The 27,044-nt window shown below is 46.3% G+C and overlaps 1 protein-coding gene and 1 pseudogene across 2 annotated transcripts in view; both read right to left on the bottom strand.

The window, feature by feature from the left end:
* Positions 1–27,044, bottom strand: part of GTF2F2 (general transcription factor IIF subunit 2) — a 501,983-nt gene that overhangs the window by 430,832 nt on the left and 44,107 nt on the right. Inside the window, exons 3-4 of the mRNA XM_082244661.1 lie at positions 21,425–21,443; positions 14,780–14,930 (exon numbers count right to left, since the gene is read on the bottom strand). Coding sequence (XP_082100787.1) covers positions 14,780–14,930; positions 21,425–21,443 — 170 coding nt within the window. The remainder of the gene's footprint in view (positions 1–14,779; positions 14,931–21,424; positions 21,444–27,044) is intronic.
* Positions 16,505–18,111, bottom strand: LOC309546715 (annotated as a pseudogene). The gene is made up of 2 exons: positions 18,092–18,111; positions 16,505–17,419 (listed from the first exon to the last, which is right to left on the bottom strand). The product of its transcript is annotated as an uncharacterized misc_RNA (transcript).

Raw genomic sequence — 27,044 nt, 5'->3', positions numbered from 1 at the left:
ACACAGCGTCGATTTTGGAAAATTTATCGTCCAGCCAAACTCCTGTAGCGTCTGCATCGTGACGGACAGGTCGCTCCCCAGACCCTGATTGGTCGCAGACCGAACCAGAATGTCGTCCAGATACCCCAGGACCGAGATGCCCTGGGCTCTCAATAAAGCCAGAACCAGCGCAAGCACCTTGGTGAAAACCCGCGGAGCCGAAGCGAGACCAAAGGGTAATGCCACGAATTGGTAGTGATCCTCCGCAATGGCGAATCGAAGGTACTTCTGGTGACCCTCGAAAATGGGGATGTGAAGATACGCATCCTTCAGGTCGATAGAGGCCATGAATTCCCCCGGAACCAGGGCAGCCACCACCGATCGCAGGGATTCCATGCGGAACTTGAGAACCCGCACAAAGCGGTTCAGAGCTTTCAAGTCCAGAATCGGACGTACCTTGCCCTCCTTTCTGGGCACAGTGAACAGATTGGAATAGAACCCCCGAAATCTGTCCCGATGAGGTACCGGAACCACCACTCCCTGAGCCCGCAGGTCCCACACCGCCAGATGCAGATCCCGCAATCGCTCCGGAGACAGCTGAAGATTTGAGGGAAAAAATCTGCCCGCCGGCCGAGAGAGAAACTCGATCTTGTAACCAGATCGAACGATTTCCTGAACCCACTTGTCCCGAACGCGGGCCAGCCAGGGTTGAAGAAAACCGAGCAAACGTCCCCCCACCCCAGAGCCGGGTGAGGGCGCCCCTTTAGGCCGCATTGTTATGGGCAGCGGACCCGGACTGACCGGACTTCTGCTTACCTGCCCACGGCTTTTTCTGGGAGCCTTGTCCCTTAAAGGGCTTGCCCTTATAGTGCGACCGAAAGGCACGAAAGGACCCCTGAGAGGGTCTAAACGAGGTATTCTTCTTACCGCGAACAAACTTAGTCTTGTGAGTCTGGGGCAAGAGAGTGCTCTTACCCCCAGAAATACCCTTTATCAGAGTATCCAAAGATTCGCCAAAAAGGCGAGAGCCCGCGTAGGGCAAATTAGCTAAAGTCTTGCGAGAAGATTGGTCAACAGACCAACATTTCAGCCAGATCAGGCGACGGTTCAACACCGCCACACTTTGGAGACGCGCAGCCAAAGGGACCATATCTAAGTCCGCATCACACCCTGATGAATCTGATCCACCCTAGCCAATGTTGACGGTGAAGCAGAGTCAGTCACCAGGGTGCGCCTGAGCACCTGCGTCCAATCGGCAATAGCCTGGGCTGCCATAATGGAAGCAAAAATCGGCTTTAGCATAGAGCCTGCAACCGTACAAGAGTGACGGGCCAGAGACTTCAATCTCCTGTCCGTAGGGTCCCGGAACACCGGGGTATCCTCAGCAGGGATCGCAGTGGATTTATTCAAAATCACCACCGCGTGATCCACCTGAGGCGGCACACACCAACGCTCATCAGTAGCTGGTGTAAAGGGATAACGCAGCTTGAACCTACTCGGCACAGCAAAAGGCTTCTTTATATTGCGCCATTGCTCATGAACAGCGCGCTGAAATTCCGTAGAGCAAGGAAAAACCTGCGACATTTTGCGTTTTCTTTGCGTCCCGTACGAGGACATCAAAACAGGAGGACAAGGTTCATCCTCCAAATGCAGTGTTTGCTTGATAGAAGCAACCAACTCATCCATGAGTGCAAGCTCTTCAGACGAGCCAGGGGGAGAATTATCAACCCCTTCCACCTCAGCCTCCCCGTCAGACCCCACAAGGTCCAGGGATGAGTGAGACCCTGAGAAGAGCACTCCAGCCATAGCAGCCCCATCGCCCTCTGAATCAGAGGAAATTGACACTCTGGGCCTTTTTGTGGATCGATCAGCCACCAGCATCTGCACCTGAGCAGCTAAGTTAGCCACAATAGTAGCCAGATCAGCCCCCTCGGGGGAAGCAGCAGCCCCTTGGCCCCCCACACTTGCTTTCCTGAGAATCCATGCCCCAGTAAACTTAGGAAAAAAAAGGAGTACTGCCCCTTTAAGATCGCGGCGAGCGTAGCCCACTGCACTCACAGAATACACTGACCCCCACAGGGATAGGAATACAAGGCAAGGAATACAGGAATATGGAGAGGTAAAACCTGGAGGGATCACACAGGCTGCTGCACCGATCGCTGTCCCAGAGGAAAAGAAAGTGATGCAATACTGACCGCCCCTATGAAGCCTATGGAAAGGCTACACAAACATGGCCGCTGGCTGAGGCTCCACAGGCAGATACAGAAAACAGCGCTGACATGAGGCCGGAGCGATCGCCGCCAAAATGGCGGCGATTGGCGCCAAAAACGCCGCTCTTTCCACACAGGACCGGCCACCATAGCGCGCTGCAAAAAAATGGCGGACCGCAGTAGCGGTCACCGCACAGTATGCTCCAAAAACGTTGCACAAGCATGTCACACACAGCATACAGCATGTCTCACAGAAAACTCAGCCTGTTACACAGAGCAGAGCAGGAGAGCCCCCCCCCCCCCCATCCTCAGCCCACAGAAAGGCAGCTAATACTGACAGGGAGCTCAACGTTTTTACACAGACATGCAGGGTCCCACAGTCCCAGACTGACACCCAAAACCGACAGGTCCCCACACAGAATACACTTACCATCCGGATGGCGTGGGGAACCCGCACAAGCGATCAAACCGCTGCACTAAGGACAGGGAGAGTCACAGCCAGGACGCAGAGGAACTGCGGTGCGAAACCGCAAATGGCGTCCGGTGAGGTAGCCACCTCACCGCAGCATCCCTGCAGCGAACAGGGATGGGTCGTTCATATATGCCAGGGAAACCTGAGCTGAACGCTCGATGGCAGGCTGGGAAGCCACTGGCCCTGAACCCCGGATAACCAGGGAGGCCAGCCCGAGACCCAGCTCTGCATGATCATCTTCATCCGAAGAACTAAACTAATGCTGAAAAATAACAGCTAAGTAAAGAAGAGAAAACACTTGAAATAAAATCAAAAAGAGAGAATAGAGGCTGAGACTGAAATCCCAGCACAGGATAAGCCTGCTAACTCCTGAGCTAGACAATTGAAACTGAGGTAGGAATGCAGGAAGCAGGAGGGTATTGACTGAGGGGACCACCCCCTAGGGGTGGGGTATGCTAAAAGCTTTGATATTCACATATTCTGTTGCCTAGCTACTCCTACGGAGCAAAGGTCAATAACCCATTGTGACGAATATGAAGAGGCGGCGACTGTCGGAGGACGTAAGAGAAATTATATTTTCTCTTACATCCTCTTGACAGTCGCCGCCCGTTCAGTTAGCCTTCACGAGTGGGAAGTCCCAAAGCAGTGCAGGTATGAGGGGTAGGAAGACGTAACCAAGGAAAGGCAACGTGCAACCAGGCCAAAGTCAAAAAAACTGAGCCAACAGGGCAACAAAAGCTCAACAGGAGCCAACCCTTCACAAATACACCCCAAGAAGAGACAGAAACACACGTGTTTGCAAAACAACCGCCGCGCACAAAACTCTGCGGCCAAAGGAAGCATCCTAGGATGCCAGTATAACAAATCAGTAGAATTTTGTGAATGTGCGCACAGACGACCACTTTGCCGCTACACACACCTCAGCCACAGGAAGACTGATGGCGGAAAGACCAAGAGGCAACGACGGCTCTAGCAGAACGTGCCCTCATAGGAAAAGGGGGGCACCGGAGCCTATAGTGAAGAGGCCCAAAACCAAAGTCCGTCTGATCCAAACCGGAAGAAAACTGTAGCGGACGCAGACGAACGCTTCCGATTGCCCTCGGAAAGGACAAACAGGGAATCAGACTTCCCAAAAGACTCCATGGCAGACAGGCAAAAACCTGACCGCCCGGACCACATGCAAGGAACACATGACAAAGTCCTTGGGACGCTGAGGCTACGCCCAAGGCGGAAGCAACGGAAGAAACAATGATGAGGTGGAAAGCAGACATCACCGCAGGAAGAAAAGAATAAGTGGGTCGCCGGACCACGTAATCCCTATAAACAACCAAAGAAGGCGACCGGCAAGTACGAGCCGCCAATACCGACACTCTGCAAACAGAGGTGACAGCCCCCAGAAAGGCTACTTTCTAGAACAACATAGGCAGAGCTGGTTCTCTGATGTCCTCAAAGGGAGGCAGTTGTAAGAATAAACGAAAAAAAAAACAGTCAGTCCCCACCTAAGCAAGGGAGCCTTCCGCGGGGGAGCCAGATGACGCACCCCGTGAGTAAAGGTGTGAATCAAGGAATTATTCGCCAAGGGACACTGAAAGAAAACCGGTAAAGGCAGACAACTGACACACGACCATGCACAGCGCCAAGCGCTGATCCACACCTTCCTGCAGGAAGGCCAAAACCCTCGCTACCGAAAAGGAGCGTGGATGAAACCCTTGCGACTCACACCAGGCAATATATACGCCCTCCAGGTACGATGGTAAATCTTCCTGGAGTTAGCTGTCCGAGCCTTCAGTAAGGCAGGAACAACAGTATCCGAGAGACCCTAGCCTCTCGAAAACTTGGCTTTCAACAGCCATGCCGCCAAAGTCAGAGAGTGTACAACAGGACAGAATATCGGCCCCGGAGACAGTAGAACGTCTCACAGCGGAAGCTGCCAGGGTGGCTCGACAACCATCCGCCCAAGGTCTGCGTACCAAGACCCACAAGGCCAGTCTGGGTCCGCCGGGGATACTTGAACCCGTTCCAACGCCACCGGCGGAGGAACCTGGACAGCAGTCGAATCGGAGGGAAGGCCAATACTGGTGCCAGGGCATCACCAACGCGTCCGTGTCAACTGCCAGAGGACCGCGGGTTCTGGCCACGAACCTTCCCACCTCCACGTTGAGACAGGACGCAAGCAAAACCACGTTCAGAGACCCTCACCGGGCAGACAGGAGGCGAAACACCCCTGGACACAGGGACTATTACCCCTGGTCCACGGACTGGCGACGAAGACAGTCCACCTGCCAGTGCACCACTCCCAGAACGTGAACAGCCGAAACACTGGGAGGCAAAACTCGGCCCACGACAGGACCTTAGCCACCGCCTGGGCTGCCCGGGCACCCTTGGTGCCCCCTTTGGGGAATGACGTAAGGCACTGCCGTGGCAGTTGACAATCGGCAAGGAGGATCCCTCCGCCGACCACGTCCCCTGGGCACAAAGCGTGCCCAGAACTCCACCCCAGCCCGACAGCCTGGCATCCATGGTAAACACTGCCCCCAGCATAGGCAGAAAAGATTTGCCTTGCGCCAAAGCGGGTGACAGGAGCCACCCTAAAAAGTCCGCCCTCGTGAGGGGGCTCGAAGATATCCTCTTGTCCAACGACTAAGGATTTTGTCCCCCAGGCAAGAACCTCTGCTGACAGATCTCGTTGGGAACTGAGCAAACAGAATGGCTTCGAAGGCCGAGACCAGCAGACCCAGGGACCGCCCACAGGCCTGTAGAGAGGAGAAATAGTTGTCCCTGAAGGACCCAATCCCGCCCCGCAGGATCAGAAATGTGCCTACCCTGGGAGAAAAAACCTTGCGTAAGCGGAGTCTAGGACCAACCCCAGACAACCGAGACAAACTGACGGGGTCAGTGCCGACACCTGAAAGTCGATGGTCCACCCGAACTCCTGGAGCGCCTGAAACGCGACCTGTAGATCGCTTGACAGAGTGGCACACGAGCCCGTCCACAACAGGAGGTCGTCCAGAAAACCAAGGACCATAATTCCCTTCACGCGCAGCAAAGCCAGCACCAGAGCCAAAACCTTGGCGACTACCCTGGGAGTCGAAGCGAGACCAAAGGGTAATGCCACCATAGAAAATGCTCCTCTGCCACTGCGAAGTGGAGATACCACTGATGACCTCTGTAGATAGGGATGTGCAGACATGCACCTCTTTTAGTCGATGGAGACCAGAAGCCCCCTGGACTCAACAATGCCCCCATCGACCAGATGGATTCATTCCACGGATTGCGGGCTCCGCTTTGACACAGAACACCTCCCACCCTGAGTGGGGGTGCCGGCAGCCAGGAAGGGATGCCAACAACACAGTGCGTTCCGGAGTCGAGACATCCGGGCGAAGATGGATTCTCTGCAGGCTCGCCCCCGTCCTCAGGGGCACTGTCGTTGCGAGGCCTGGGTGCACCAATGACCTGCGACGCTCATTGGCAGGCTGGGACTCCATAAGGATCTATATTATCCAGTGCGAGGCCCAGCACTGCTGTCGCTTGTGGTCCTCCAGGGATCCTTCTAACTAGCGATAGTGAGTGAGGAAAGAAATAAAGAGAAAAAAAACGTAGACATAGGTAGGTAAGCCTATGTCCTACTCCGACGGTAGGCAGCAGAAAACTGAAGAGCAGCTCCTAGTGGCTGATGGCTAATAGCTGAGGAAAAGCCCCCTAGAGGTGTGTTATGTGTAAAAGCTTTTGTTTGGTAACCTTTTCACTGCCTAACCTACTCCTGCAGAGAGGCGCATTACCCACTCGTGAAGGCTAACTGAAAGGGCTGTCAGAGGACGTAAGAGAAATACACTTTAACCGCTTCCATACAGAGCAGTTAGACACCCTTCCTGCCCAGACCAATTTTCAGCTTTCAGCACTCTCACACTTTGAATGACAATTGCTCAGTCATGCTACACTGTAACCAAACAAAATTTTTATCATTTTTTTCACACAAATAGAGCTTTCTTTTGGTGGTATTTGAACACAACTGGGTTTTTTTTTTTTTTCGTGATATATGCAAAAAAAGAGCAAAAATTTTGAAAAAAAAACACTTTAGTTTCAATGATAAAATTTTGCAAAAAATAAATTTTTCTTCATACATTTGGGCCAAAATGTATACTGCTACATGTCTCTGGTAAAATTAACCCAAATTAGTGTATATTATTTAGTCTGTGTGAAAGTTATTGAGTCTAGAAGCTATGGTACCAATTACTGAAAATTGATCACACCAGATGTACTGACTGCCTATCTCCTTTCTTGAGGCCCTGAAATGTCAGGACAGTACAAATACCGACCAAATGACCCCTTTTTGTAAAGTAGACAGTCCAAGGTATTTAGTAAGAGGCATGGTGAGTTTTTTGAAGTTGTAATTTTTTCCCACAATTCTTGGGAAAATGAAGAAAAACATTTTTTTTTCTTTTTTTTCCCACAAAGTTGTCAATTTATAAGCTATTTCTAACACATAGCATGTACACAGCAAAAATTACACCCAAAAATACATTCTGCTACTCCTTCCGAGTATGGCGATACCACATGTGTGAGACTTTTACACAGCCTGGCCACAAAAAGAGACTCCACGTCCAAGAAGCACATTCAGGCGTTCTAGGAGCATAAATACACATAAAACTTTCTTACTACCTATCACACTTTAAGGCCCTAGAGCACCAATACAATGGAAAAGTGCACAAAATGACCCCATTTTGGAAAGCAAACACTCCAACGTATATTCTATGAGGCATTATGGGTCGTTTGAACATATGATTTTTTTTCCACAGGTTTTTGGAAAATGTGGGAAAAAAATGAAAACTTTTTTTTTTTTACACAAAGTTGTCAATTTATAGGATATTCCTAACACATAGCATGTACACAGCAAAAATGACACCCCAAAATACATTCTGCCACTCCTCCTGAGTATGGCAATACCACATGTGTGAGACTTTTTCACAGCCTAGCCATATAGAGGGGCCTAACATCCAAGGAGCATCATCATGCATCCTAGCCACTTGCCTAGGCCTATTTTTGACATTTGGTGTTTACAAGCTAAAATCAGTTGTTTTGCTAGAAAACTGCTTAGAACCCCCAAACATTATATATTTTTTTTAGCAGAGACCCTAGAGAATAAAATGGAGATTATTGCAATATTTTTTATCACACCGTATTTGCGCAGCGGTCTTCCAAACGCAATTTTTTGGGAAAAAATTCACTTTTCTTAATTAAAAAATAAGAAACCAGTAAAGTTAGCCCAATTTTTTTCCATAATGTGAAAGATAATGTTACGCCGAGTAAATAGATACCCAACATGTCATGTTTCAAAATTGCGCACGCTCACGGAATGGCGACAAACTTTGGTACTTAAAAATCCCCATAGGCGATAATTTAAAAATTTCTACAGGTTGCCATCTTTGAGTTACAGAGGAGGTCTAGGGCTCAAATTATTCCCCTTGCTCTAACGATCGCGGCGATACCTCACATGTGTGGTTTGAACACCGTTTACATATGTGGGCGGGGTTTCTGTATGCGTTCGCTTCTGCGCGCGAGCTAACGGGGACAGGGCGCTTTAATTTTTTTTATTTTTTTTTTTTACTATTTATTTTATTTATTATTTTTTATTTTTACACCGTTTAAAAAAAAAAAAAAAATTGATCATTTTTATTTCTATTAAAAGAAATGTAAATATTCCTCGTAATAGAAATAGGCACGACAGGACCTCTTTTTTGTGAGATCTGGGGTCAAAAAGTCCTCAGATCTCACAAGTACACTAAAAGATAGAAAAAAAAAAAAAAAAATTATTATATAAAATGAAAAAAAAAAAAAAAAAGGACCTTTAAACCGGTTGCTAGGCAACAACATTTTCCGTAGCTCCGGTCCTCCAAGACCATAGAGTCAAGTGAGGGCAAGCTTGCCCTCACTCGACATCCTGTCTGTGAGGATTCGGGACCGGATCGTTTTCCCCGCTGCCGGCGGGTCCGGTAAGCGAGGAAAAGGACCGGAACGCGTCGGGAGGGGGGGGCGCCTCTTCCGCCATCCCGGAAGGGTGATCCCACGGCGAATCCGCCGCTGGGACCACCCTTATCGGAAAGCCAACCGTCCACCGTTTAAAAAAATACCAGGGTTATGGCAGCTATCTGCTGCCATAACACCGGTATTTAGGTTTAAACGGAGGACGTATATAAACCTTTTTGGACTTGGACATGGTGGCTGTATGAAGGGTGACAGGTACTCGGGTACTTTGTTGGGCAGGTGACAGGTACTCTGGTACTGATGAGCAGGTGGCAGGTACTCGGGTACTCCGATAGGCAGGTGACAGGTACTCGGGTACTCTGATGGGCAGGTGACAGGCAGGTGATAGGTACTGATGAGTAGTACTCACTGACTGATAGGTGATACTGTACTGATGGGTACTGATGATCAGTACTGATACGTGATAGGTACTGATGAGTACTGATGAGTAGTGATGGGTACTGATGAGCAGGCGGCAAGTACTCGGGTACTTCAGGCGTCAGGTACTCTGATGGGTAGGTGACAGGTACTCAGGTACTCTGATGACGGGTACTCCGTTGACAGGTACTCAAAGTACCCGAGTACCCGTCATCAGAGTACCCGAGTACCCGTCATCAGAGTACCCGAGTACCCGTCATCAGAGTACCCGAGAACCCGTCATCAGAGTACCCGAGAACCCGTCATCAGAGTACCCGAGTACCCGTCATCAGAGTACCCGAGTACCCGTCATCAGAGTACCCGAGTACCCGTCATCAGAGTACCCGAGTACCCGTCATCAGAGTACCCGAGTACCCGTCATCAGAGTACCCGAGTACCCGTCATCAGAGTACCCGAGTACCCGTCATCAGAGTACCCGAGTACCCGTCATCAGAGTACCTGAGTACCCATCATCATAGTACCCGTCATCAGAGTACCCGAGTACCTGTCATCAGAGTACCCAAGTACCTGTCATCAGAGTACCCGAGTACCTGTCATCAGAGTACCCGAGTACCTGTCATCAGAGTACCCGAGAACCCGTCATCAGAGTACCCGAGAACCCGTCATCAGAGTACCCGAGAACCTGTCATCAGAGTACCCGAGTACCTGTCAGAGTACCCGAGTACCTGTCATCAGAGTATCCGTCATGAGAGTACCTGAGTACCTGTCATCAAAGTACCCGAGTACCTGTCACCAGCCCATCAGAGTACCCAAGTACCTGTCATCTGAGTACCTGATGGGCTGGTGACAGGTACTCGGGTACTTTGATGGGCTAGTGACAGGTGCTCTTTATTGGGGGGGGGGGGGCAATCAGTGTGTTTGGGGTGCACTGTAGTTGGTAACTAGCTGTTACCACACTCTCTTCCTCACACAGGATCAGTGTGTGAGGAGGAGAACACGGTGACAGCTAGTTACCGTATTCTCTGTTGACATTTGTGACCGGCTGTGATTGGACACAGCCGGTCACGTGGTAAAGAGCCAATTGCATTGGCTCTTTACCTAGATCGGGGATCGACTCTGTCCGAGGGACGAGCCTCGTCCCCGATCGCTGCTCTGCGCGCCCCCGGGGGCGCGCATTGCAGAGAGAACGAGCGGCTCGTGCTGGAGCCGCTCATGTGATCGGCTGTGATTGACACAGCCGATCACGTGGTAAACAGCCAATTTCTATTGGCTGTTTACCTTGATCAGGGATGGGCTATGTCCGAGGGACGAGCCTCATCCCTGATCGCGCCGCTGCGCGCCGCCGGGGGCGCGCACTGGCTGCTAGAACGGGCCGACGTCATATGACGGCGGCCCGGATCTAGACAACCACTTTGCCGACGTCATTTTACATGACTCGGTATGGAAGTGGTTAATGAACTTTAATGCACAAAAACACAATACCCACAAAAACGTCCCCGCATAGACAGGGGTAAAAGAAGCTATAAAGCTGGCAATGAATTTAGGCAGAGGGGTGTATCTAAAGGAACAATACTTTATTGATAGATGACAGTATACAAATACCAATGACAGGCTAGGGCAGCACCTATGAAAAATGATGGATATCCAGTACACAAAAACGGAAGACAAGACATATACACATACAAAAAATAAAATAAAATCGGCAATTACCAGGTACTGCTTGCACAGGGACGGGTACCCATGGCACAATCCATCTTCTGGGTTTCTGGGTGGAACCAGGCAGGAAATTCAAAAAAATAAACAAAACATGACATACACATTGTAATCTGTTAGGATTACATTACTGTGTGAAACCATTTCACCTCAGTTAAGTCCATAGTGCTTTGTCCAGTGCCCTGCCTGCACTTTTACTGTTCTTTCTGCCTGGAAACTTGAAAAAGTCCATGGCATCCAAAAAGCGTTCCTTTAGGTCAAAAGCGGTTTTAGACCAGCTAGAAGACAGCGATAGTGAATTAGAATTACTCGAAGAATTGAGCAAAAGTGATTAGTGGGAAAATTCGTCATCAGACTCTGAAAGTGGCGACAGCGACGATTCTGTGACTGAGCTCCGTGATGTGCGAACTTGATGCTCTATTGACTGCAGTACGGATCAGGCAGCGCCCCCAATATTCCCATTTACTGGAGCACCTGGTATGAAAGTAGACGTGGAACACGACAACCCCTTGGCATACTTACAATTATTTCTGACAGATGAGGTTATTGTGTAAGTAGTTACTGAAACAAACCGGGACAAAGAGCAACAATTAGCTACTCTGCATCAGAAGTTTTCAAGAAGCAGAAAGTGGGAACCAGTGACCAAAGACGACATTTGGAAATTTCTGGGCCTAATAATACTTCAGAGAGTGGTGGGGAAACATTACTTGCGACTCCATTCTTTGGCACGGTCATGTCAGAGAAGAGATATGCCGGTTTTCGGTAATTCGATATATCGCGGTATTGCATACCCACGGTATTGCATACCCACGGTATTGTTATTGTGGCATTTTTAAAATACCGTGTTTCTCTGCTTCTCAAGTCTGACTTTAGAATTGATACATTTTAGTGAGCTGGATGACTCATTCACTCAGCAGTTCACTCACTCAATAGAAACAGCTCTGGTAATATGATCCTAGAGTGAGAGACTTAGCTCCTCCCTGTAACCAATCAGACGGCTCCCACTCAGCACACACCCACATGCTTCTTCCAGGGCTCAGACACAAACACTGCTAATACAAGCAAGTTTCTGCAGATAGATAGAATTAGATAGATATTTTATATATATATATATATATTTATATATAGAGATATACATACATACATACATACATGGGCATAGCAGCATATCATATTATATATATATATATACACATACATACACACATATACATTATATATATATATATACATACATACATACACACATATATACATACACACACACATCATATATATATATATATATATATATATATATATATATATATATATATATATATATATATATATATATATATATATATATATATATACACACACACACACACACATACATTATATATATATATATTATACACACACACACGCATAGCAGCCCCCATTACAATATTATATAGCCATCAAGCAGTGTCTGGCCTACCTGGTGATGACTGGTCCTGGCGCTCTAGAAGTGGTTAAACCTGCAGGAGGACTGGTGTTTTTATCTATTAATGACTTTACTATTGCTTTAGGCCTGGTTCACATGTATGCGGGTTGGTGGTTCACATGTATGCGGGCTGGGGGCCCACATTTGCACAGGCATAGCAGCCCATTGATTTGAATGGGCTTGGGCTGCTATGGCTGCGTTTTCGGCTGAAAAAAGGCGCATGCATAATTTAAAAAAATGCAGTGGCCGTGAAATCCATCCTCCTTTTGCACCATACGACTTACCTGTCGTTGCTGCACACGCAAACTGTTTTTAAATGCCGTGCCCACGTATATAAAAAACGCAGAAAGCTTGCCAGAGCAGAAACTGCAGGTAAGTCGCATGGTGCAAAAGCAGGATTGATTTCAAGGCCACTGAATTTAAAAAAAATGCTGCATGCACCTTTGTTCTGCAGAAAATGAGGGCATAGCAGCCCGTTCAAATCAATGGTCTGCTATGCCTGTGCAAATGTGGGCCGCCAACCCACATACATGTGAACCAGGCCTAAAGCAATAGTAAAGTAATATATAAATAACACCACCTCCTTCAGGCTTAACCACTTCTTGACCACAAGGATTTGCCCCCTTAATGACCAGGCCATCGGATCGGAGCCGAGCGCCAGGACCAGTTATCACCAGTAAGGCCAGACACTGCTTGATGACCTATATTGGGCCTGGTTCACAGAGTCTGTACTGACTGACTATATAATGTCCATAAGTGAACCAAAGCCCCTTAATTCAGCAATGAAATTCAAGTGAGGTAGAAATTTAATAATTTAAATTTAATAATTGAATACCGCGATAATACCGTATACCGTGGCAAAACCTTAATTAATCGCAGCATGAAAATCTGATACCGTCACAAGCCTATGTCAGAGTACAGATTTTCCTGATCATGAAATATATACACTTCAAAAATAACAAAGCATTTGCTTAAACTACTAATCCTGCACCAAAACGAAAGAAAATTCGGGAAGTATCTCAAATGATTCTAAAGAATTTCCAACGGAGCTATGGGCCAGAAAGAGATATCAGCAGAGATGAAATTCTAATGGCCTACAAGGGAAGGCATAGCTGGGTACAATACATAGCATCAAAGAGAGCACGATTTGACGTAAAATCCTAAATGCTATGCGAATCGTCAACTGGCTACATTTGGAATTCAGTCATATACACTGGAAAAGGAATAAAATTCAATCCAAAATACAGCAGCTATGGAATGGCAATATCTTCCGTTCTTTCACTCATTAAGCCATTGCTAAATCAGATCTATTGCATAACAACCGACAAATTTTATACGTCTCCTGAACTTTAGGAGTTTCTTCTGCTTCAAAACAGATGCTTATAGAACCGTTAGGGCTAACCGGCTTGACATGCTACCAACGTTTGGCAATAAGAAGCTGAAGATTAGAGAAATGGTTGCCTGGCAGAAAGGTAAAATGATGGCACTGCAATGGCGTGACAAGAAAGGTGTGCCTAATGATTACAGTCTATATCATCTCCACTGTTATGGTATGCACGAAAGGTTGGAAAGAAATCATGAAGCCACGAGAAGTGATACACTACAATAACACCATGGGAGGTATCGACAGAGCTGACCAAGCAAGGACAATCTACCCAGCAATGAGGAAACTGCAAAAGAAGTACTACAAAAAGATCTTAAGACATCTTCTTGAGCAATGCTTGTGGAATGCCTACATTCTGCTCAAAAAATAAAAAATAAAAAGTGACAAGCCTGTGATTCATTCTGACTTCATTTGGAAAGTTGCCGAATGTATCTTTGTGAACCACCAAACACCATCAATGGCTATGAATAGAGCTGGACATCGTGCTGTGGAGTTGTCAACCCGAAACGCCTGACTGGTTGTCACTTCATGGACTACATCCCACCAATCGAGAAAAAGTCCGCACCTACAAGGATGTGCGTGGTTTGTTGCTCGAAGCAAGATGACAGTGGAAGGAAAATCAGAACGGAAACCAGGTTCCATTGTCCCGATTGTGACGTCGGACTTTGTGCAGTCCCAGGTTTCAAAAATTTTCATACCCGGGATGTTTCCTAAACCAATATGCAGCGTCTAGTATTACAGTGATAAGTAATATTGCACCCTTGTTTGGACAGGGATGTCTACTAGACTCTTGTTTGGACAGATTTAGGTGAGTTATTACTAAGCATTACAGGCCTACAATATAAAAACAACACGTTTCTATGCAAAACAATGTACCGCTTTGACATTCAAAAATACGGACATAATCAGACCGACAGAGGTTAATGAGAGACCATAGTTCTATTTTAACTATTTAACGCTTAAAAAGTTATAACAATGCCTCCTCGGAAAGGACTCAAACCAGCTCCAGGACAGAGGCATAAGCAGTCAACAGTGGCAAATTTCAGCCATGATCCAATGTAACCCAAAACCAAGAACAAAAAAATAAAACACATATTTGGATATAGGAATACACAATCTAGTAATAAAGAAAATGGAATTTGTATTAATGTTACCTGTTAAGCTCTCGGTAAATACTGTTAGTGTCTGCCCTCCAACGCTCTGCAACTGAAAAGGATGCTCCCTTGGTGCAGTAACAAAGGATGGAGCTGGTTTTCCGCCTATATCCTGAATGCTGGCAAGCTCTTCATTCAGGGTAAAAGATACCTGCAATACCACAAAAATCAAATGGGTAAAAAATATTTGTATTTCACACTGTCATTTTAATCTTTGTATACCTAAAACGTCTAGCTTAAGTAAAGTTTGCAAAGCAATACTGTAAAAAAAGCAATAAATAAATATATATATATATATATATATATATATATATATATATACACACACATACATTTTATTTATATATATATATATATATATATATATATATATATATATATATATATATATATATATATATATATATATATATACATACATACATACACACATACACACACACACATACAGTATATGTATTTTCATAATTAGGTGTCAATAGGAATTAGATTCTTAGCCTTTAAAGTACACCGTGCCTAATGCACCACACACACAGACCCAGCTCGCCTTCATATTATCCTAAGTCCACATAGGAATGATGCAAATCCCTGGTTAGCAAATAGTAGTTAATTAAATTTAATTGTTCTGTTGAAGACATTTTACAGTTTTTCCAAGCCCCTTCTTCAGATCCAATGAGTACATATCTACACAGGTAGCACATACAGCGTAAACCAAACACCATGCATTCTGTAGATGTTGATAGTTCATGAACAAGATGGAAGTATGAAAGTTGTGGTGTAACCATCCTGTTCTAGTTACAGAATCCTCAGTGTCGAAATCTGCACATGTGTTATTTCCTTGATTTACATGGCTAAAAAGGTAACAACTGTTGTCAGACCGCCAGGGTATGCATTTTAAAATGTCATTAAATGTGGGAGGAAAAAAAGAACAACCTCTCAATAAATGAATGGGCCAGCATAGGAGGGAAAATATACAGGTCAAGACTGAGGGTTAATCTCCCCAACAGGAGACAGCAATTAAAACGTGAAACTTGGCAGAGGGTCTAACCCTTCCCCTCTATTCCAAATTTAAATAAAAGAAAATAAAATGCCTTCGGAAACCTTTTAAGGAGTAATTTTTCAAATGATTGCATTTATTGGTATGCGTTCTCTGATTGGCTGAGATGAAGAGGTGGGCAGATGATGTTACAAGCACCACCTCGGCTAATTAGACAACGCCTTGAATTCACTGATAAAAACACAAAAGTGTTTCCTGAATAGCTGGGATGTCACATGACAACTGTTTCTTTCTGAACACTGAAGGGAAGTGTGTAGGACTCAAACATGAAGAAAGCACAGATCAGATCACAGTTGCTGCATTGTGTTAACAGCCTCCAGAATGCCCAGACTATGTGCCACAGTAAGGATTCATTTGAATCCAGCTGGCCCAAAGTAGATTTTTAAAGGCATAATAAACATGCAGTTCTTGTTTAAACCCACATAAAACACTAATTTATTATGTTTCAGTTTTTCTGATCACTAAGCCCCCGTTCACACTAAGGCGACCTGTGAGGCGACCTGGTCGCCGTAGGTCGCCTCCCATAGGGAAGCTGCGGACCCGTTCTAATAGGAGCGACACAAGTCGCTCCGACTTAGAAAAAGGGTCCGGAGCTTCTTTGGGGCGACCAGGAGGCGAATTCCTCCATGCAGATTTCCTCTAGAGCAGTGATGTTTAGGGGCTGTCGCTGGGCAACACGGCCTTTCAACTCCCTCCAAAGGTTTTCTATGGGGTTGAGATCTGGAGACTGGCTAGGCCACTCCAGGACCTTGAAATGCTTCTTACGAAGCCACTCCTTCCTTGCCCAGGCGGTGTGTTTGGGATCATTGTCATGCTGAAAGACCCAGCCATGTTTCATCTTCAATGCCCTTGCTGATGGAAGGAGGTTTTCACTCAAAATCTCACGATACATGGCCCCATTCATTCTTTCCTTTGCACGGATCAGTCGTCCTGGTCCCTTTGCAGAAAAACAGCCCCAAAGCATGATGTTTCCACCCCCATGCTTCACAGGTATGGTATTCTTTGGATGCAACTCAGCATTCTTTCTCCTCCAAACACGATGAGTTGAGTTTTTACCAAAAAGTTCTACTTTGGTTTCATCTGATCATATGACATTCTCCCAATCCTCTTCTGGATCATCCAAATGCTCTCTAGCAAACTTCAGATGGGCCCGGACATGTACTGGCTTAAGCAGGGGGACACGTCTGGCACTGCAGGATTAGAGTCCCTGGCGGCGTAGTGTGTTACTGATGGTAGCCTTTGTTACTTTGGTCCCAGCTCTCTGCAGGTCATTCACTAGGTCCCCCGTGTGGTTCTGGGATTTTTGCTCACCTTGTGATCATTTTGACCCCACGGGGTGAGATCTTGTGTGGAGCCCCAGATCGAGGAAGATTATCAGTGGTCTTGTATGTCTTCCATTTTCAAATAATTGCTCCAAAAGTTGATTTCTTCACACCAAGCTGCTTGCCTATTGCAGATTCAGTCTTCCCAGCCTGGTGCAGTTCTACAATTTTGTTTCTGGTGTCCTTGGACAGCTCTTTGGTCTTGGCCATAGTGGAATTTGGAGTGTGACTGTTTGAGGTAGTGGACAGGTGTCTTTTATACTGATAACAAGTTCATACAGGTGCCATTAATACAGGTAACGAATGGAGGACAGAGGAGCCTCTTAAAGAAGAAGTTACAGGTCTGTGAGAGGCAGAAATCTTGCTTGTTTGTAGGTGACCAAATACTTATTTTACCTGGGGAATTAACCGATAATTCATTAGAAATCCTACAATGTGATTTCCTGGATTCTTTCCCCCCATTCTGTCTCTCAGAGTTGAAGTATACCTATGATAAAAATTACAGGCCTCTCCCATCTTTTTAAGTGGGAGAACTTGAACAATTGGTGGCTGACTAAATACTTTTTTGCCCAACTGTATGTAGAAAAAAAAGGATCCAAAAAGAGAACCCCCCCCCCCCCCAGGGGTAAAAAGAGCCCCATAGAAGATAAGTGCCAGTATTGTAAAGTGTAAAGTGTGTTACTTCATAGTCCTAGGGAGATGCATAAACCAATCCTCCCAATCATCATGTGAGGGTTGTTCAAATTTACCAAAAGGGGGAAGAAAAGAAGGAAGGGCTCAATGAGATACCTGTAAGTAGGTCTATATCCATCCTGTGTGGGAAGGAGCTACAACCACCGCTCTCTCCATATACTGAAGGTAGCAGAGGAGAAGACGGTGGTAATGTAGCTCCCGCACAGGCACTAATTATGGACATTGGGCCGATAACCAGACCTGGGCTTGCGCATCGTCATGTCGACGTCCTAGTCGGGTCCCCTGGAGGAGTGGCGCCGGCCCGCCCCCAAAGTGGGGGTGGGGCGGCGTCACACCACCGACGCAGAGAGAGCAGAGTGCTTGTGGTCCATTGCCGGAAACGGGTCACAGACAGCACCGCCCCCTTCTGCTGAAAAGGGTCCGACTCTCGAGAAAGAAGGAGAGGGACCCTTTGTGCGCTGGGTGATCCAATCCTCGTACAGGACGGACAAGTGCACCAGCAACTGGGGGGGTATCCTCCATAAAGGAATGCAGTAAATAAAAAAAAATATAATGAAATAAAATAAAAATAATATAATTGAAATACATTAAAATAAATAATAAAAAATTATAATAAAAAAAGGGGGGGTTCTTTTTACCACTGGGGGGGGTTCTCTTTTTGGATACTTTTTTTTACATATAAGCCTTGTGAATTTCCAATAGCTCCTATCCTACTCTATTTTACCTGGCACTCCATCCATTACAGAGGTATGGATCTACCTCTGTGGGTTGCTGTGAAACAGCCTCGCTTTGGAATGGCCATTTGTCGATCTTAGCCCTAGGGGATATCTTCATTGCTTGTTATCATCCTGTACTTCATTTTGTAATATTGTATACAAGATGGTTGTCCTAATTGTGCGAGTATGATAATGAGCCCATCATATACTGGATTTACTATTTTGTTATTAATGTATGACATACATGATTTCTCGATATGAATATATGACTAATAATAGAAAAACGTTTATGTTTTCAGAAAGTAAAATAGTACCCTCTGATACATCTCTGAAGAAGGACTCGACATAACTAAAGCCTCGTACACACGTACCGATCGTCGGACTAACGATCGGCCGTCTTTTGTCCAGGGCTGTCGTGTCTGTTGAAAACTGCAAAAGACTGCACACGAATTTTGTCGGCCAACAACAGCCGACTGCAGAAGTGATGTCATGTGATGGTTAACTTTCCTTGTCTTTTTTCTTTTCTGAGCATGCCCAGTCTTGCTAATCGGCTGTCTGTCGGCCGAAATCTGTACTGACTGGCGAACAATCTGCCGTTCTGGTGTTGGCCAGCAAAAATTTTAATGCCTGCACGACAGATTCTGTTCGCCGAAAATGCGCTGTCGGCTGTCGGAAGCATCATACTAACAAGCCTACAATCGGCCGATCGGTCGTCGGCCGAATATTTACGGCCGACAATCGGTACGTGTGTACGAGGCTTTAGTCCGAAACATGTTAGACGAACCAGACATCTACACTTTACAGCCGACTCATGGTTTTCTCTAAGCGGCGGTACATCATGGAGATACCATTTGTACCTGTGTAGGATGTCTAATGGGTACTCTTATTGTTTTTAAACAGTCACTAATGGGACTTCAGTTTTCACCTATGTATTGATGATTTTATCTTTTATCTATTGAATAAAATTGTCATTTTTTACCTACATCCATATTGTCTGTCATATTTAGTCCACGAGGGGTACTAGCACAGTTTTCTGTGCGCATTCAAATTTCAGTGGACAGGACTTACCATACCTAATGTCTATACTGAACCTTCAATTCAAACATTTTTATTTTGATAGAGAGGGTGTGGCTCCCCAACGGAGGCAGACACAGCAATAAAAACGGACAGGTCTTCTAATCCCTCTCCACTCTATCCAAAACAAACAAAACATGTCTTGCCTGTAGTTTTACTTTAAAAACTCTAAGCCTGTAGCAGTAGCCTTACCATAACGATAAAATATTTGTCCAGATCTCTACTTTTTCAGCTTATTAATTCAATGGCCCCATACAAACATATACTCTGGATTTGATTTACAGAAGTTCTGGTTTGTAAGCATGCGTAATGCACGGCAGTTGTACATCATGTGACATTCCACTTAGACACACGTCCCACGATTCCTAGCGCATCTTTGCAAACACATGCCCCTCACTGCATAACAGTCAATACAGGAACCACTGTCAATCATACAGGTTGACAAAAATGAAAAGCTGACATCAATGGAGGCCATCCACTGGGGAAGTATGTCAGCCTCCATTGACATCAATGTTTACATTTTCCTCTTGTTACCCTTTAGTTAGGCAGGTTTAGTTGGAGGCAGGTTTATTTTATAAAAACAAAGTTTTCTACAACTGCTGCTTAGGCTACATTTAAGTGCCAGTTCACACTAGTGCGGCTGCGGCGATCGCATGTAATGTCGGAGCGCACTGCTCCTTCATTACATGCGATGGGCTGTGCGGTGCGAGTTTAGCCATACACTTTGTATGGCTAAATTCGCACCGCACCCGCAGCAAAGACGCACAGGACCCTTTTTTGCAGCCGCATCAGGATCGGATCGCACAGTGGTTCACACTTGTGCGATCCGATCCTGTGCGAACTGTAAGATCGCACTGCGATATGCGATCAAACTGGGGGTGTCGTTAAGATTACATTGAAACCCCCAGCGTATCGCATATGGCAGTGTGAACTGCCAGGGGTGCGTTTGCGATGCGGGAACAGGCTACAAATTCGCAGCCTTCCCGCATCGCACAAGTGTGAACCGGGGCTTACAGGGCCTCCTGTTTCTGACTTATTTAAACACAGAAGAACTTACTGGAAAGTATAAACAAACGTAAGGCTTCCAAGATAACATTTCTCTTTCCAGAAAATGTACTTGCCTTTAGATGAAGTCAACATCTAATCTGTACTTGGGTGCAAAGTATTCTATTTTCTCTAAACACAGCTAAACCGAAGGCTCCTTAACGCAGGTAAAAAACTTATGGTGTGAATAAGGCTACGTGCACATATGTGTTTTGGCCTGGCAGTGTGTACCTGCAAGAACCCAGCAGGAGGGATCCCACTGATTAGCTGCCGGGAGGTAGCCCCATTAAAAGCAATAGGAGACTGCCAGCTCCCACAGCAAATTGCAGCCACTCACATGTAATCACTATGCAGGGATTACCTTTGAGTTATCAGTCCTGGACATAAACAGTCTGTGTCCAGGGCCAACCAGTTACAGATAAATGCATGCGAACAACTGCAACTGTAGGAGTCTATTACTTTCAATGGGGCTGCCTCTCACAGCTAATCGCCAGGACCACCCCGCTAAGTACGTACATGTTGCTGGGCCAAAATGCAGAGGTCAATGTGGTCTAAAATCATTTAAAAACATAACATAACATGCATTTCATGCACTTAGAAATTTCCTATTAATGTATATAAATTCATAAAATATGTATGTCATTGTCAAGTTGAATGAGGCCTTGGAAAACCAAGGACAAGTACACATTGTAAATCTCTGGGTCATTGCATAGGTTTTCCAATAAAAATTAAAACGTACCTCTGTCTTTCCTTGGTTTCTGCAGAAAAAAAAAGAAAAATGTAAACAAAAGCAATTTAAAAATAGTATATTAAGGACAATCATTCAAAGAATATTAAAAGCCATCAGATAATAAAAAAGGTAAACATTGAAAAAATGAAAAAATAAAAATAGAGGAAGGCTGAAAAAGATAAGAAAAAAGGTCTTCACACAAAAGGCAACAAAGTAAAAGCAGATGTGCAGGACATTTACTGTATATAAACACACTGTATATCAAGACAATCAATCACTAAGTAAAACTCCTTTATACCACCACCTAAAAAAGAAAAAAAAAAAAAAAAGTGGCTACAGGACGCTATAGGATCAGATCCTGCTGCAGGTACTCAGTTTTGTTACAAGCAGTGTCAGGAAAAAAAAAAAAAAAAAAAAACAATTCCATAGAGGGGCGGTTGCTGTGTCCATCAATGAACATCAGAGAAATGGATTTTGAGGTAAGTCAAAAATCCCATTTTCGCTTTCGTTCATTGACAGACACAGCTCACGATTCTTCTTAAAGCGGAGTTCCACCCAAAAGTGGAACTTCCGCTTTAGGTGGTCCTACCCCCCTGACATGCCACATTTGGCATGTAATTTTTTTGGGGGGGGAGCGGGTACCTAGTTTTGACAGGTACCCGCTCCCACTTCCGCTCGGAGCGCCGCGGCGCCCTGAGCGGAAGTTCTCCTCTCCCCCTCCCTCCCTGCAATCTTCTGGGACATGTCAGAGGTCCCAGAAGATTGCCAGCCAATCACGGCGCGCAGCGCGACTCGCGCATGCGCAGTGGGTACCCGGCTGTGAAGCCGCAAAATGTCACAGCCGGGTGCCCACAGCAGTGATGCCGGCGCCGAGGGAGAGGATCGAGGCTTCGGGCGGCCGCATCGCTGGACCGTTGGACAGGTGAGTCAAATGGCTGGAACTCAGCTTTAACCATTGGGACGTCCCAAAGCAGTGTCAAACATGAGGGGTGGGGACACAACAGAAAAAAATTCCCAAGGCTAGCTATAGCCAACCAGGTAACATGGAGCTCAACCATAAACAACTGGCGCTCACCTGAAAAAAACAATACACCCTCAAAGAGGACCAGGTTCTCTAAAGAGCAGCCTGCATACACCTTGCGTCCAAAACAACTATCTGCAGATGCTAACACAATCAGTATACAAACAGTTTGTAAAAGCGTGCACCGACGACCGGGTGGCTGCCTTGCAAACCTGCATTACTGATGCTTGATGAGAACCTGACCCCTGATGCAATAGTCCTGAACCCCCATCTGACCCAACTTGAAATTGTCACAGAAGAAGCGGACGACCCTTTGTGAACTCTGTCAGTGAGCACAAATAGAGAGTCTGACTTCCTAAAAGACTCCGTAGCTGCCAGGTACACCCTAATTGCCCAGACCACATCCAAGACATGCAAGGCAATTTCCTTCAGATGTTTAGGCCTGGGACACAGGGAAGGAAACACAATGTCTTCATTCAAAAGACAGTCAGAGACCACCCTAGGAAGGAATGATGGACAGAGGCAAAGCATCACCTTATCCTTGTGAATCACCATAAGGTGAACAGGATAACACCGTCAGCTCCGACAAACTGCATGCAGAGGTGATAGCCACCAAGAAGGTCCCCTTCTGGGGCAGCATAAGCAGGGAAACCTCCCGAATATTTTCAAAGAGAAGCTTCAGTAGAGCTGAAAGCAACACATTAGGATTCCAGGGCAGCAACGGAGCCCACACTGAAGGAACCAAATGTAGGACACCCTGAAGAAAAGGTACGCACCAGGGAGTGTGTGGCCAATGGTCGTTGGAAAAAGACTGCCAAAACCTGATACCTGGCCCTTGATGGTACACAAGGCCAAATTCTGTTCAACCGCCCATTGAAGGTTAAGATCCGATCCACCGAGAAAGAGCGAGGATGAACCCCAAGAGACTCACACCATGAATGTAAGTCTTCCACGTACGATGGTAGATCTTCCTAGAGGCAGATTTCCAGTACAGGAATTACTGATTCAAACAAACCTCCATCCTTCAGCAACTGGTGTTCCAACAGCCAATCAGTTAAAGCCAGCAACTGTAAAGGATGAAAGATTGGTCCTTGGTACAGCAGATTCTCCCTGAGAGCAAGTCCCCAAGGAGAATCGGCGACCAACCATACCAGATTGGCATACCAAGACCGGCGAGACCAGTCTGAGGCCACTAGAATGACCGGAATCCCTTCTGCCTGAATCCTGCACAGGAGTCATTGCAGAAGTTTGAGAAGGCTGAAATGAATCAGTCAGCCCACCTTAGAATGCTGGCTACTTACCGAGCCGCTAGGACACTTCTTGTACCCCCTTGGTGATTGACATAGACCACGGCCGTGGCATTGTCCGAATGAATACGTACCAGACATGCCTGAGGACGATTGTCCATTGAGCCAGACAGTCTGATCACTCGGAGTTCCAGTACACTAATCAGCAGTCTGGGCTCTGCCAGAGACGAGACCCCCTGAGCACATCTGTGCTGAGGACACCTCCCCATCCGGACAGGCCCCACTTCTAGAGACCGTGGATCCTTGATCCATTTCACCAGAAACTCGGTGTGGAACTGTGCAAACAGACCGCATCGAGGGTGGCCACCATCAGGCTCAGCATGCGCATGCAAGCCCGGAGGGATGACTGTCTGCTGAAGAACAGCAACTGCCACCTGCAATGTCTGCAGTGTTTCCCAAGGAAGAAACACTCTGGCTGAGGTGGAGTCCAGAGTCAGACCCAGATCGTCTAATTTTTGTGGACAGAACCAAAAGCAGACTCCTGAATGTTCAGGATCCAGCCAAATTCCCTCAGAGTTCGCAAAGCAATCACCAGTAGACCATCAGAGCAGTCGGAGACTCCGCTCGCAGAAGATCATCCAGGTACCCCAGTACCGCGATCCCGCGCCAGCACTGGGGCCAACACTCCTGTGAAGACCCAAGGTGCGGAGGTAAGACCAAAGGTCAGCGCCAAACTGATAATGCTCCTCGTCCATGGACAAACGAAGGAAGCGCTGGCGACCAGCACATATTAGAATGTGCAGGCAGGTGTCCTTGATGCTGATATAAGCCAGAATAAATTCCCCTGATATAGGGACGCCACTAACATGTGAATGAACTCCATGCTTAAATTCTGTACTCGCACAAAGCAGCTAAGCGCCTTGAGGTCCAGAAATGGACATACCTGGTTTCCTTCCTGGGGACTGTAAAGAGGTTTAAGTAAAAAACCTTGAACATATTCCGAAGACGAATCACCCCATAAAGTAACAAGTCTTGCCCTTCCCCTATAGAGACCCCGTAAGCGATCTGGAGAGAAGTGTAGGTTGGAAGGGAAAAAAAACCTTGCCGGAGGACAAGACCGAACTTGATCTCGTAGCATGACCAGATAACTTTGTCGACCCACTTAACCTGTACCAGGGAGGTCCATGGATCAGAAAACCAGCCAAGACGTCCCCCCATCCAGATATGGGTGAGGGTGCCCCTTCATGCAGAGGCAGCCTTGTCCGCAGGTCTGGAAGAGCCCGCTCAAGGCTTGCCAGACCAGGTCCTCTGGAATCTCCAGTGGAGGCCCTGACTCTTGATCCCTTGTCTTGAGATCCTGAGAGACAAAAAGGCAGCTTAGGAGCCGAGGAGAATGGTCCACTTGTACGATGGGGCTCCATGCCCTTGGTAGCCTGCAGAAGAAATGATGTCATCCAAGGAAACTCCAAACAGGTGATCCTCTACAAGAGGGAGATCAGATAGGGCCCTTCCTAGAAGTCTAGTCCGCAGACCAGCATTTCAGCCAGACAATACACCGAAGGTACCACTGCTGATACAGAAAGCCTAGAAATCAAAGGAGCCGAATCCAAAGAGGCATCACAGACAAACTGTAGCCCCTGGACCAACCAGTCCGCCAGCTTCGCAAAGACAGGGGGGAAGCTATTCTCCCTCCAGGTCCTGGTGTAAAAGCTTAGCCCACTCAGTTAGAGTTGCGACACCAGGGCAATCATAATTACCGGCCTAATTGCCGAACCAGCCACGGCGCACATATGGCGGGCCAGAGCATCCACCCTCTTATGAGCTGGACCTGTAAAGGTTGGGGATTTCACAACCGGGATGAAGGTAACTCAATTTGACCTGGAAACCGGCGAGTCCACTACAGATGGGACCGTCCACCTTTTATGCAGTAAATCCTCATAAGGATACCGCAGACAAAAACGCCTAGCAACCACTGCATTTTGGACAACTCCACTGTTTTTTGACAATGTTGTAAAGGTAAGCAGAAAGAGGAACACCCTCGCCGCTTTGAAAGGCCTGTGGGTGCCAAAGGGAACTGGTGCCTCCGACGCGGCGTTTGCCGCAACCTCCATTTTTATAGTTTCACGCACTGACACAAACAGTTCATCCACCAGCACCTATTTAAGCACGGCTAGAGGAGAAGAGAAATCATCTGCACTATCTGAGCCCTCAGGGTGCATAGACGCAGACCCAGCAGGTTCGCCTATATACTAAGCTCACCCCGAAAACATAATCAGGGGAGGCCGTCGACTGCGATCCCGCATAGGCCAAGGGTCCACAAATGGACCACCTATTGGACCCCTCAAAAAACAAGGGGGTCACCCTCCGAGCCCTCTACAGAGGACATAATAGGACATACAAATGGGGGGAAGTACCGCGCTTCAGGGGTTAGCTATAGGGTGTACATATATCTCAGTGATAACAAATAATGTGAAATGGTATAAAATAGTAGAACCATATGTTGTGTCAAATAATAAATCAAAGATGATCTACAAATTCAAAATATATGGTTAAAATCACATGTGTATCAGTAAATAATGTAAAACAATCTCCAAAATGCAATAAGTAAAATACTGGGAGGTGCTTGAGGTAATTGTGTACCTAAATAAATAATGGATGTGCCAATAAAGTGCTCTATAACAATAAAAGTTAAAATATGCTCAATGACTAATGAAGGTGCTTATGGTGGTTCTATAACCAAGTAATAAAATGTTGAGAGTGCCAATAAAGTGCTCGGTGACAATAAATATAATTATCATATGCTCAATATACTATCAATAAATCATGGTGATATAAATAAAGTGCTCAGTGTAAATCAATATATACTAGATATATGTAGCAATGCATCCGCCAGTAGCAAAAAGTGTAAACCAGCTACAGATAAATATACGAGTGTTTAAGTGTCCCAAATGGTGTTTAAACAGTGACCACAGATCTTCTTTTTCTATACGTCACATTAGTGTTTTCTTCCACCTATACACCGTGTGATTCTGGCGTGCTCTTCCGCGCTCCTCACCTATAGGTGTGCTATATGCTCACCTTAGTGCCTCAGGTGTTGCACTTCTAGATCTACTAAAGATCTGCTCTCTCCTCCTCTCCTTTTCCAAGTATACAAGATGGGGTATACGATCTGGTCCCTCCTCCTCTTTTCCTCTGCAAAGGGGATGGTGGCGTGCTCCTCATCTGTATCCCGCTGGGGTTCACTTGGTCAGACTTTGGATCTCCAAAATAAGGGGCCAATATAGTGTAGTATTTCCCAATTCACATTTATTGAAAAAAATAATATCCACTCACATTTAAAATTGCCGCTATCAGCCGATAT

Source organism: Pelophylax lessonae (assembly GCF_965119305.1).
Source record: "Pelophylax lessonae genome assembly, chromosome: 2".
Taxonomy (NCBI): domain Eukaryota; kingdom Metazoa; phylum Chordata; class Amphibia; order Anura; family Ranidae; genus Pelophylax; species Pelophylax lessonae.
The sequence above is the reverse complement of the archived record's forward strand: the minus strand, read 5'-3'. Positions and strand labels throughout refer to the sequence as shown.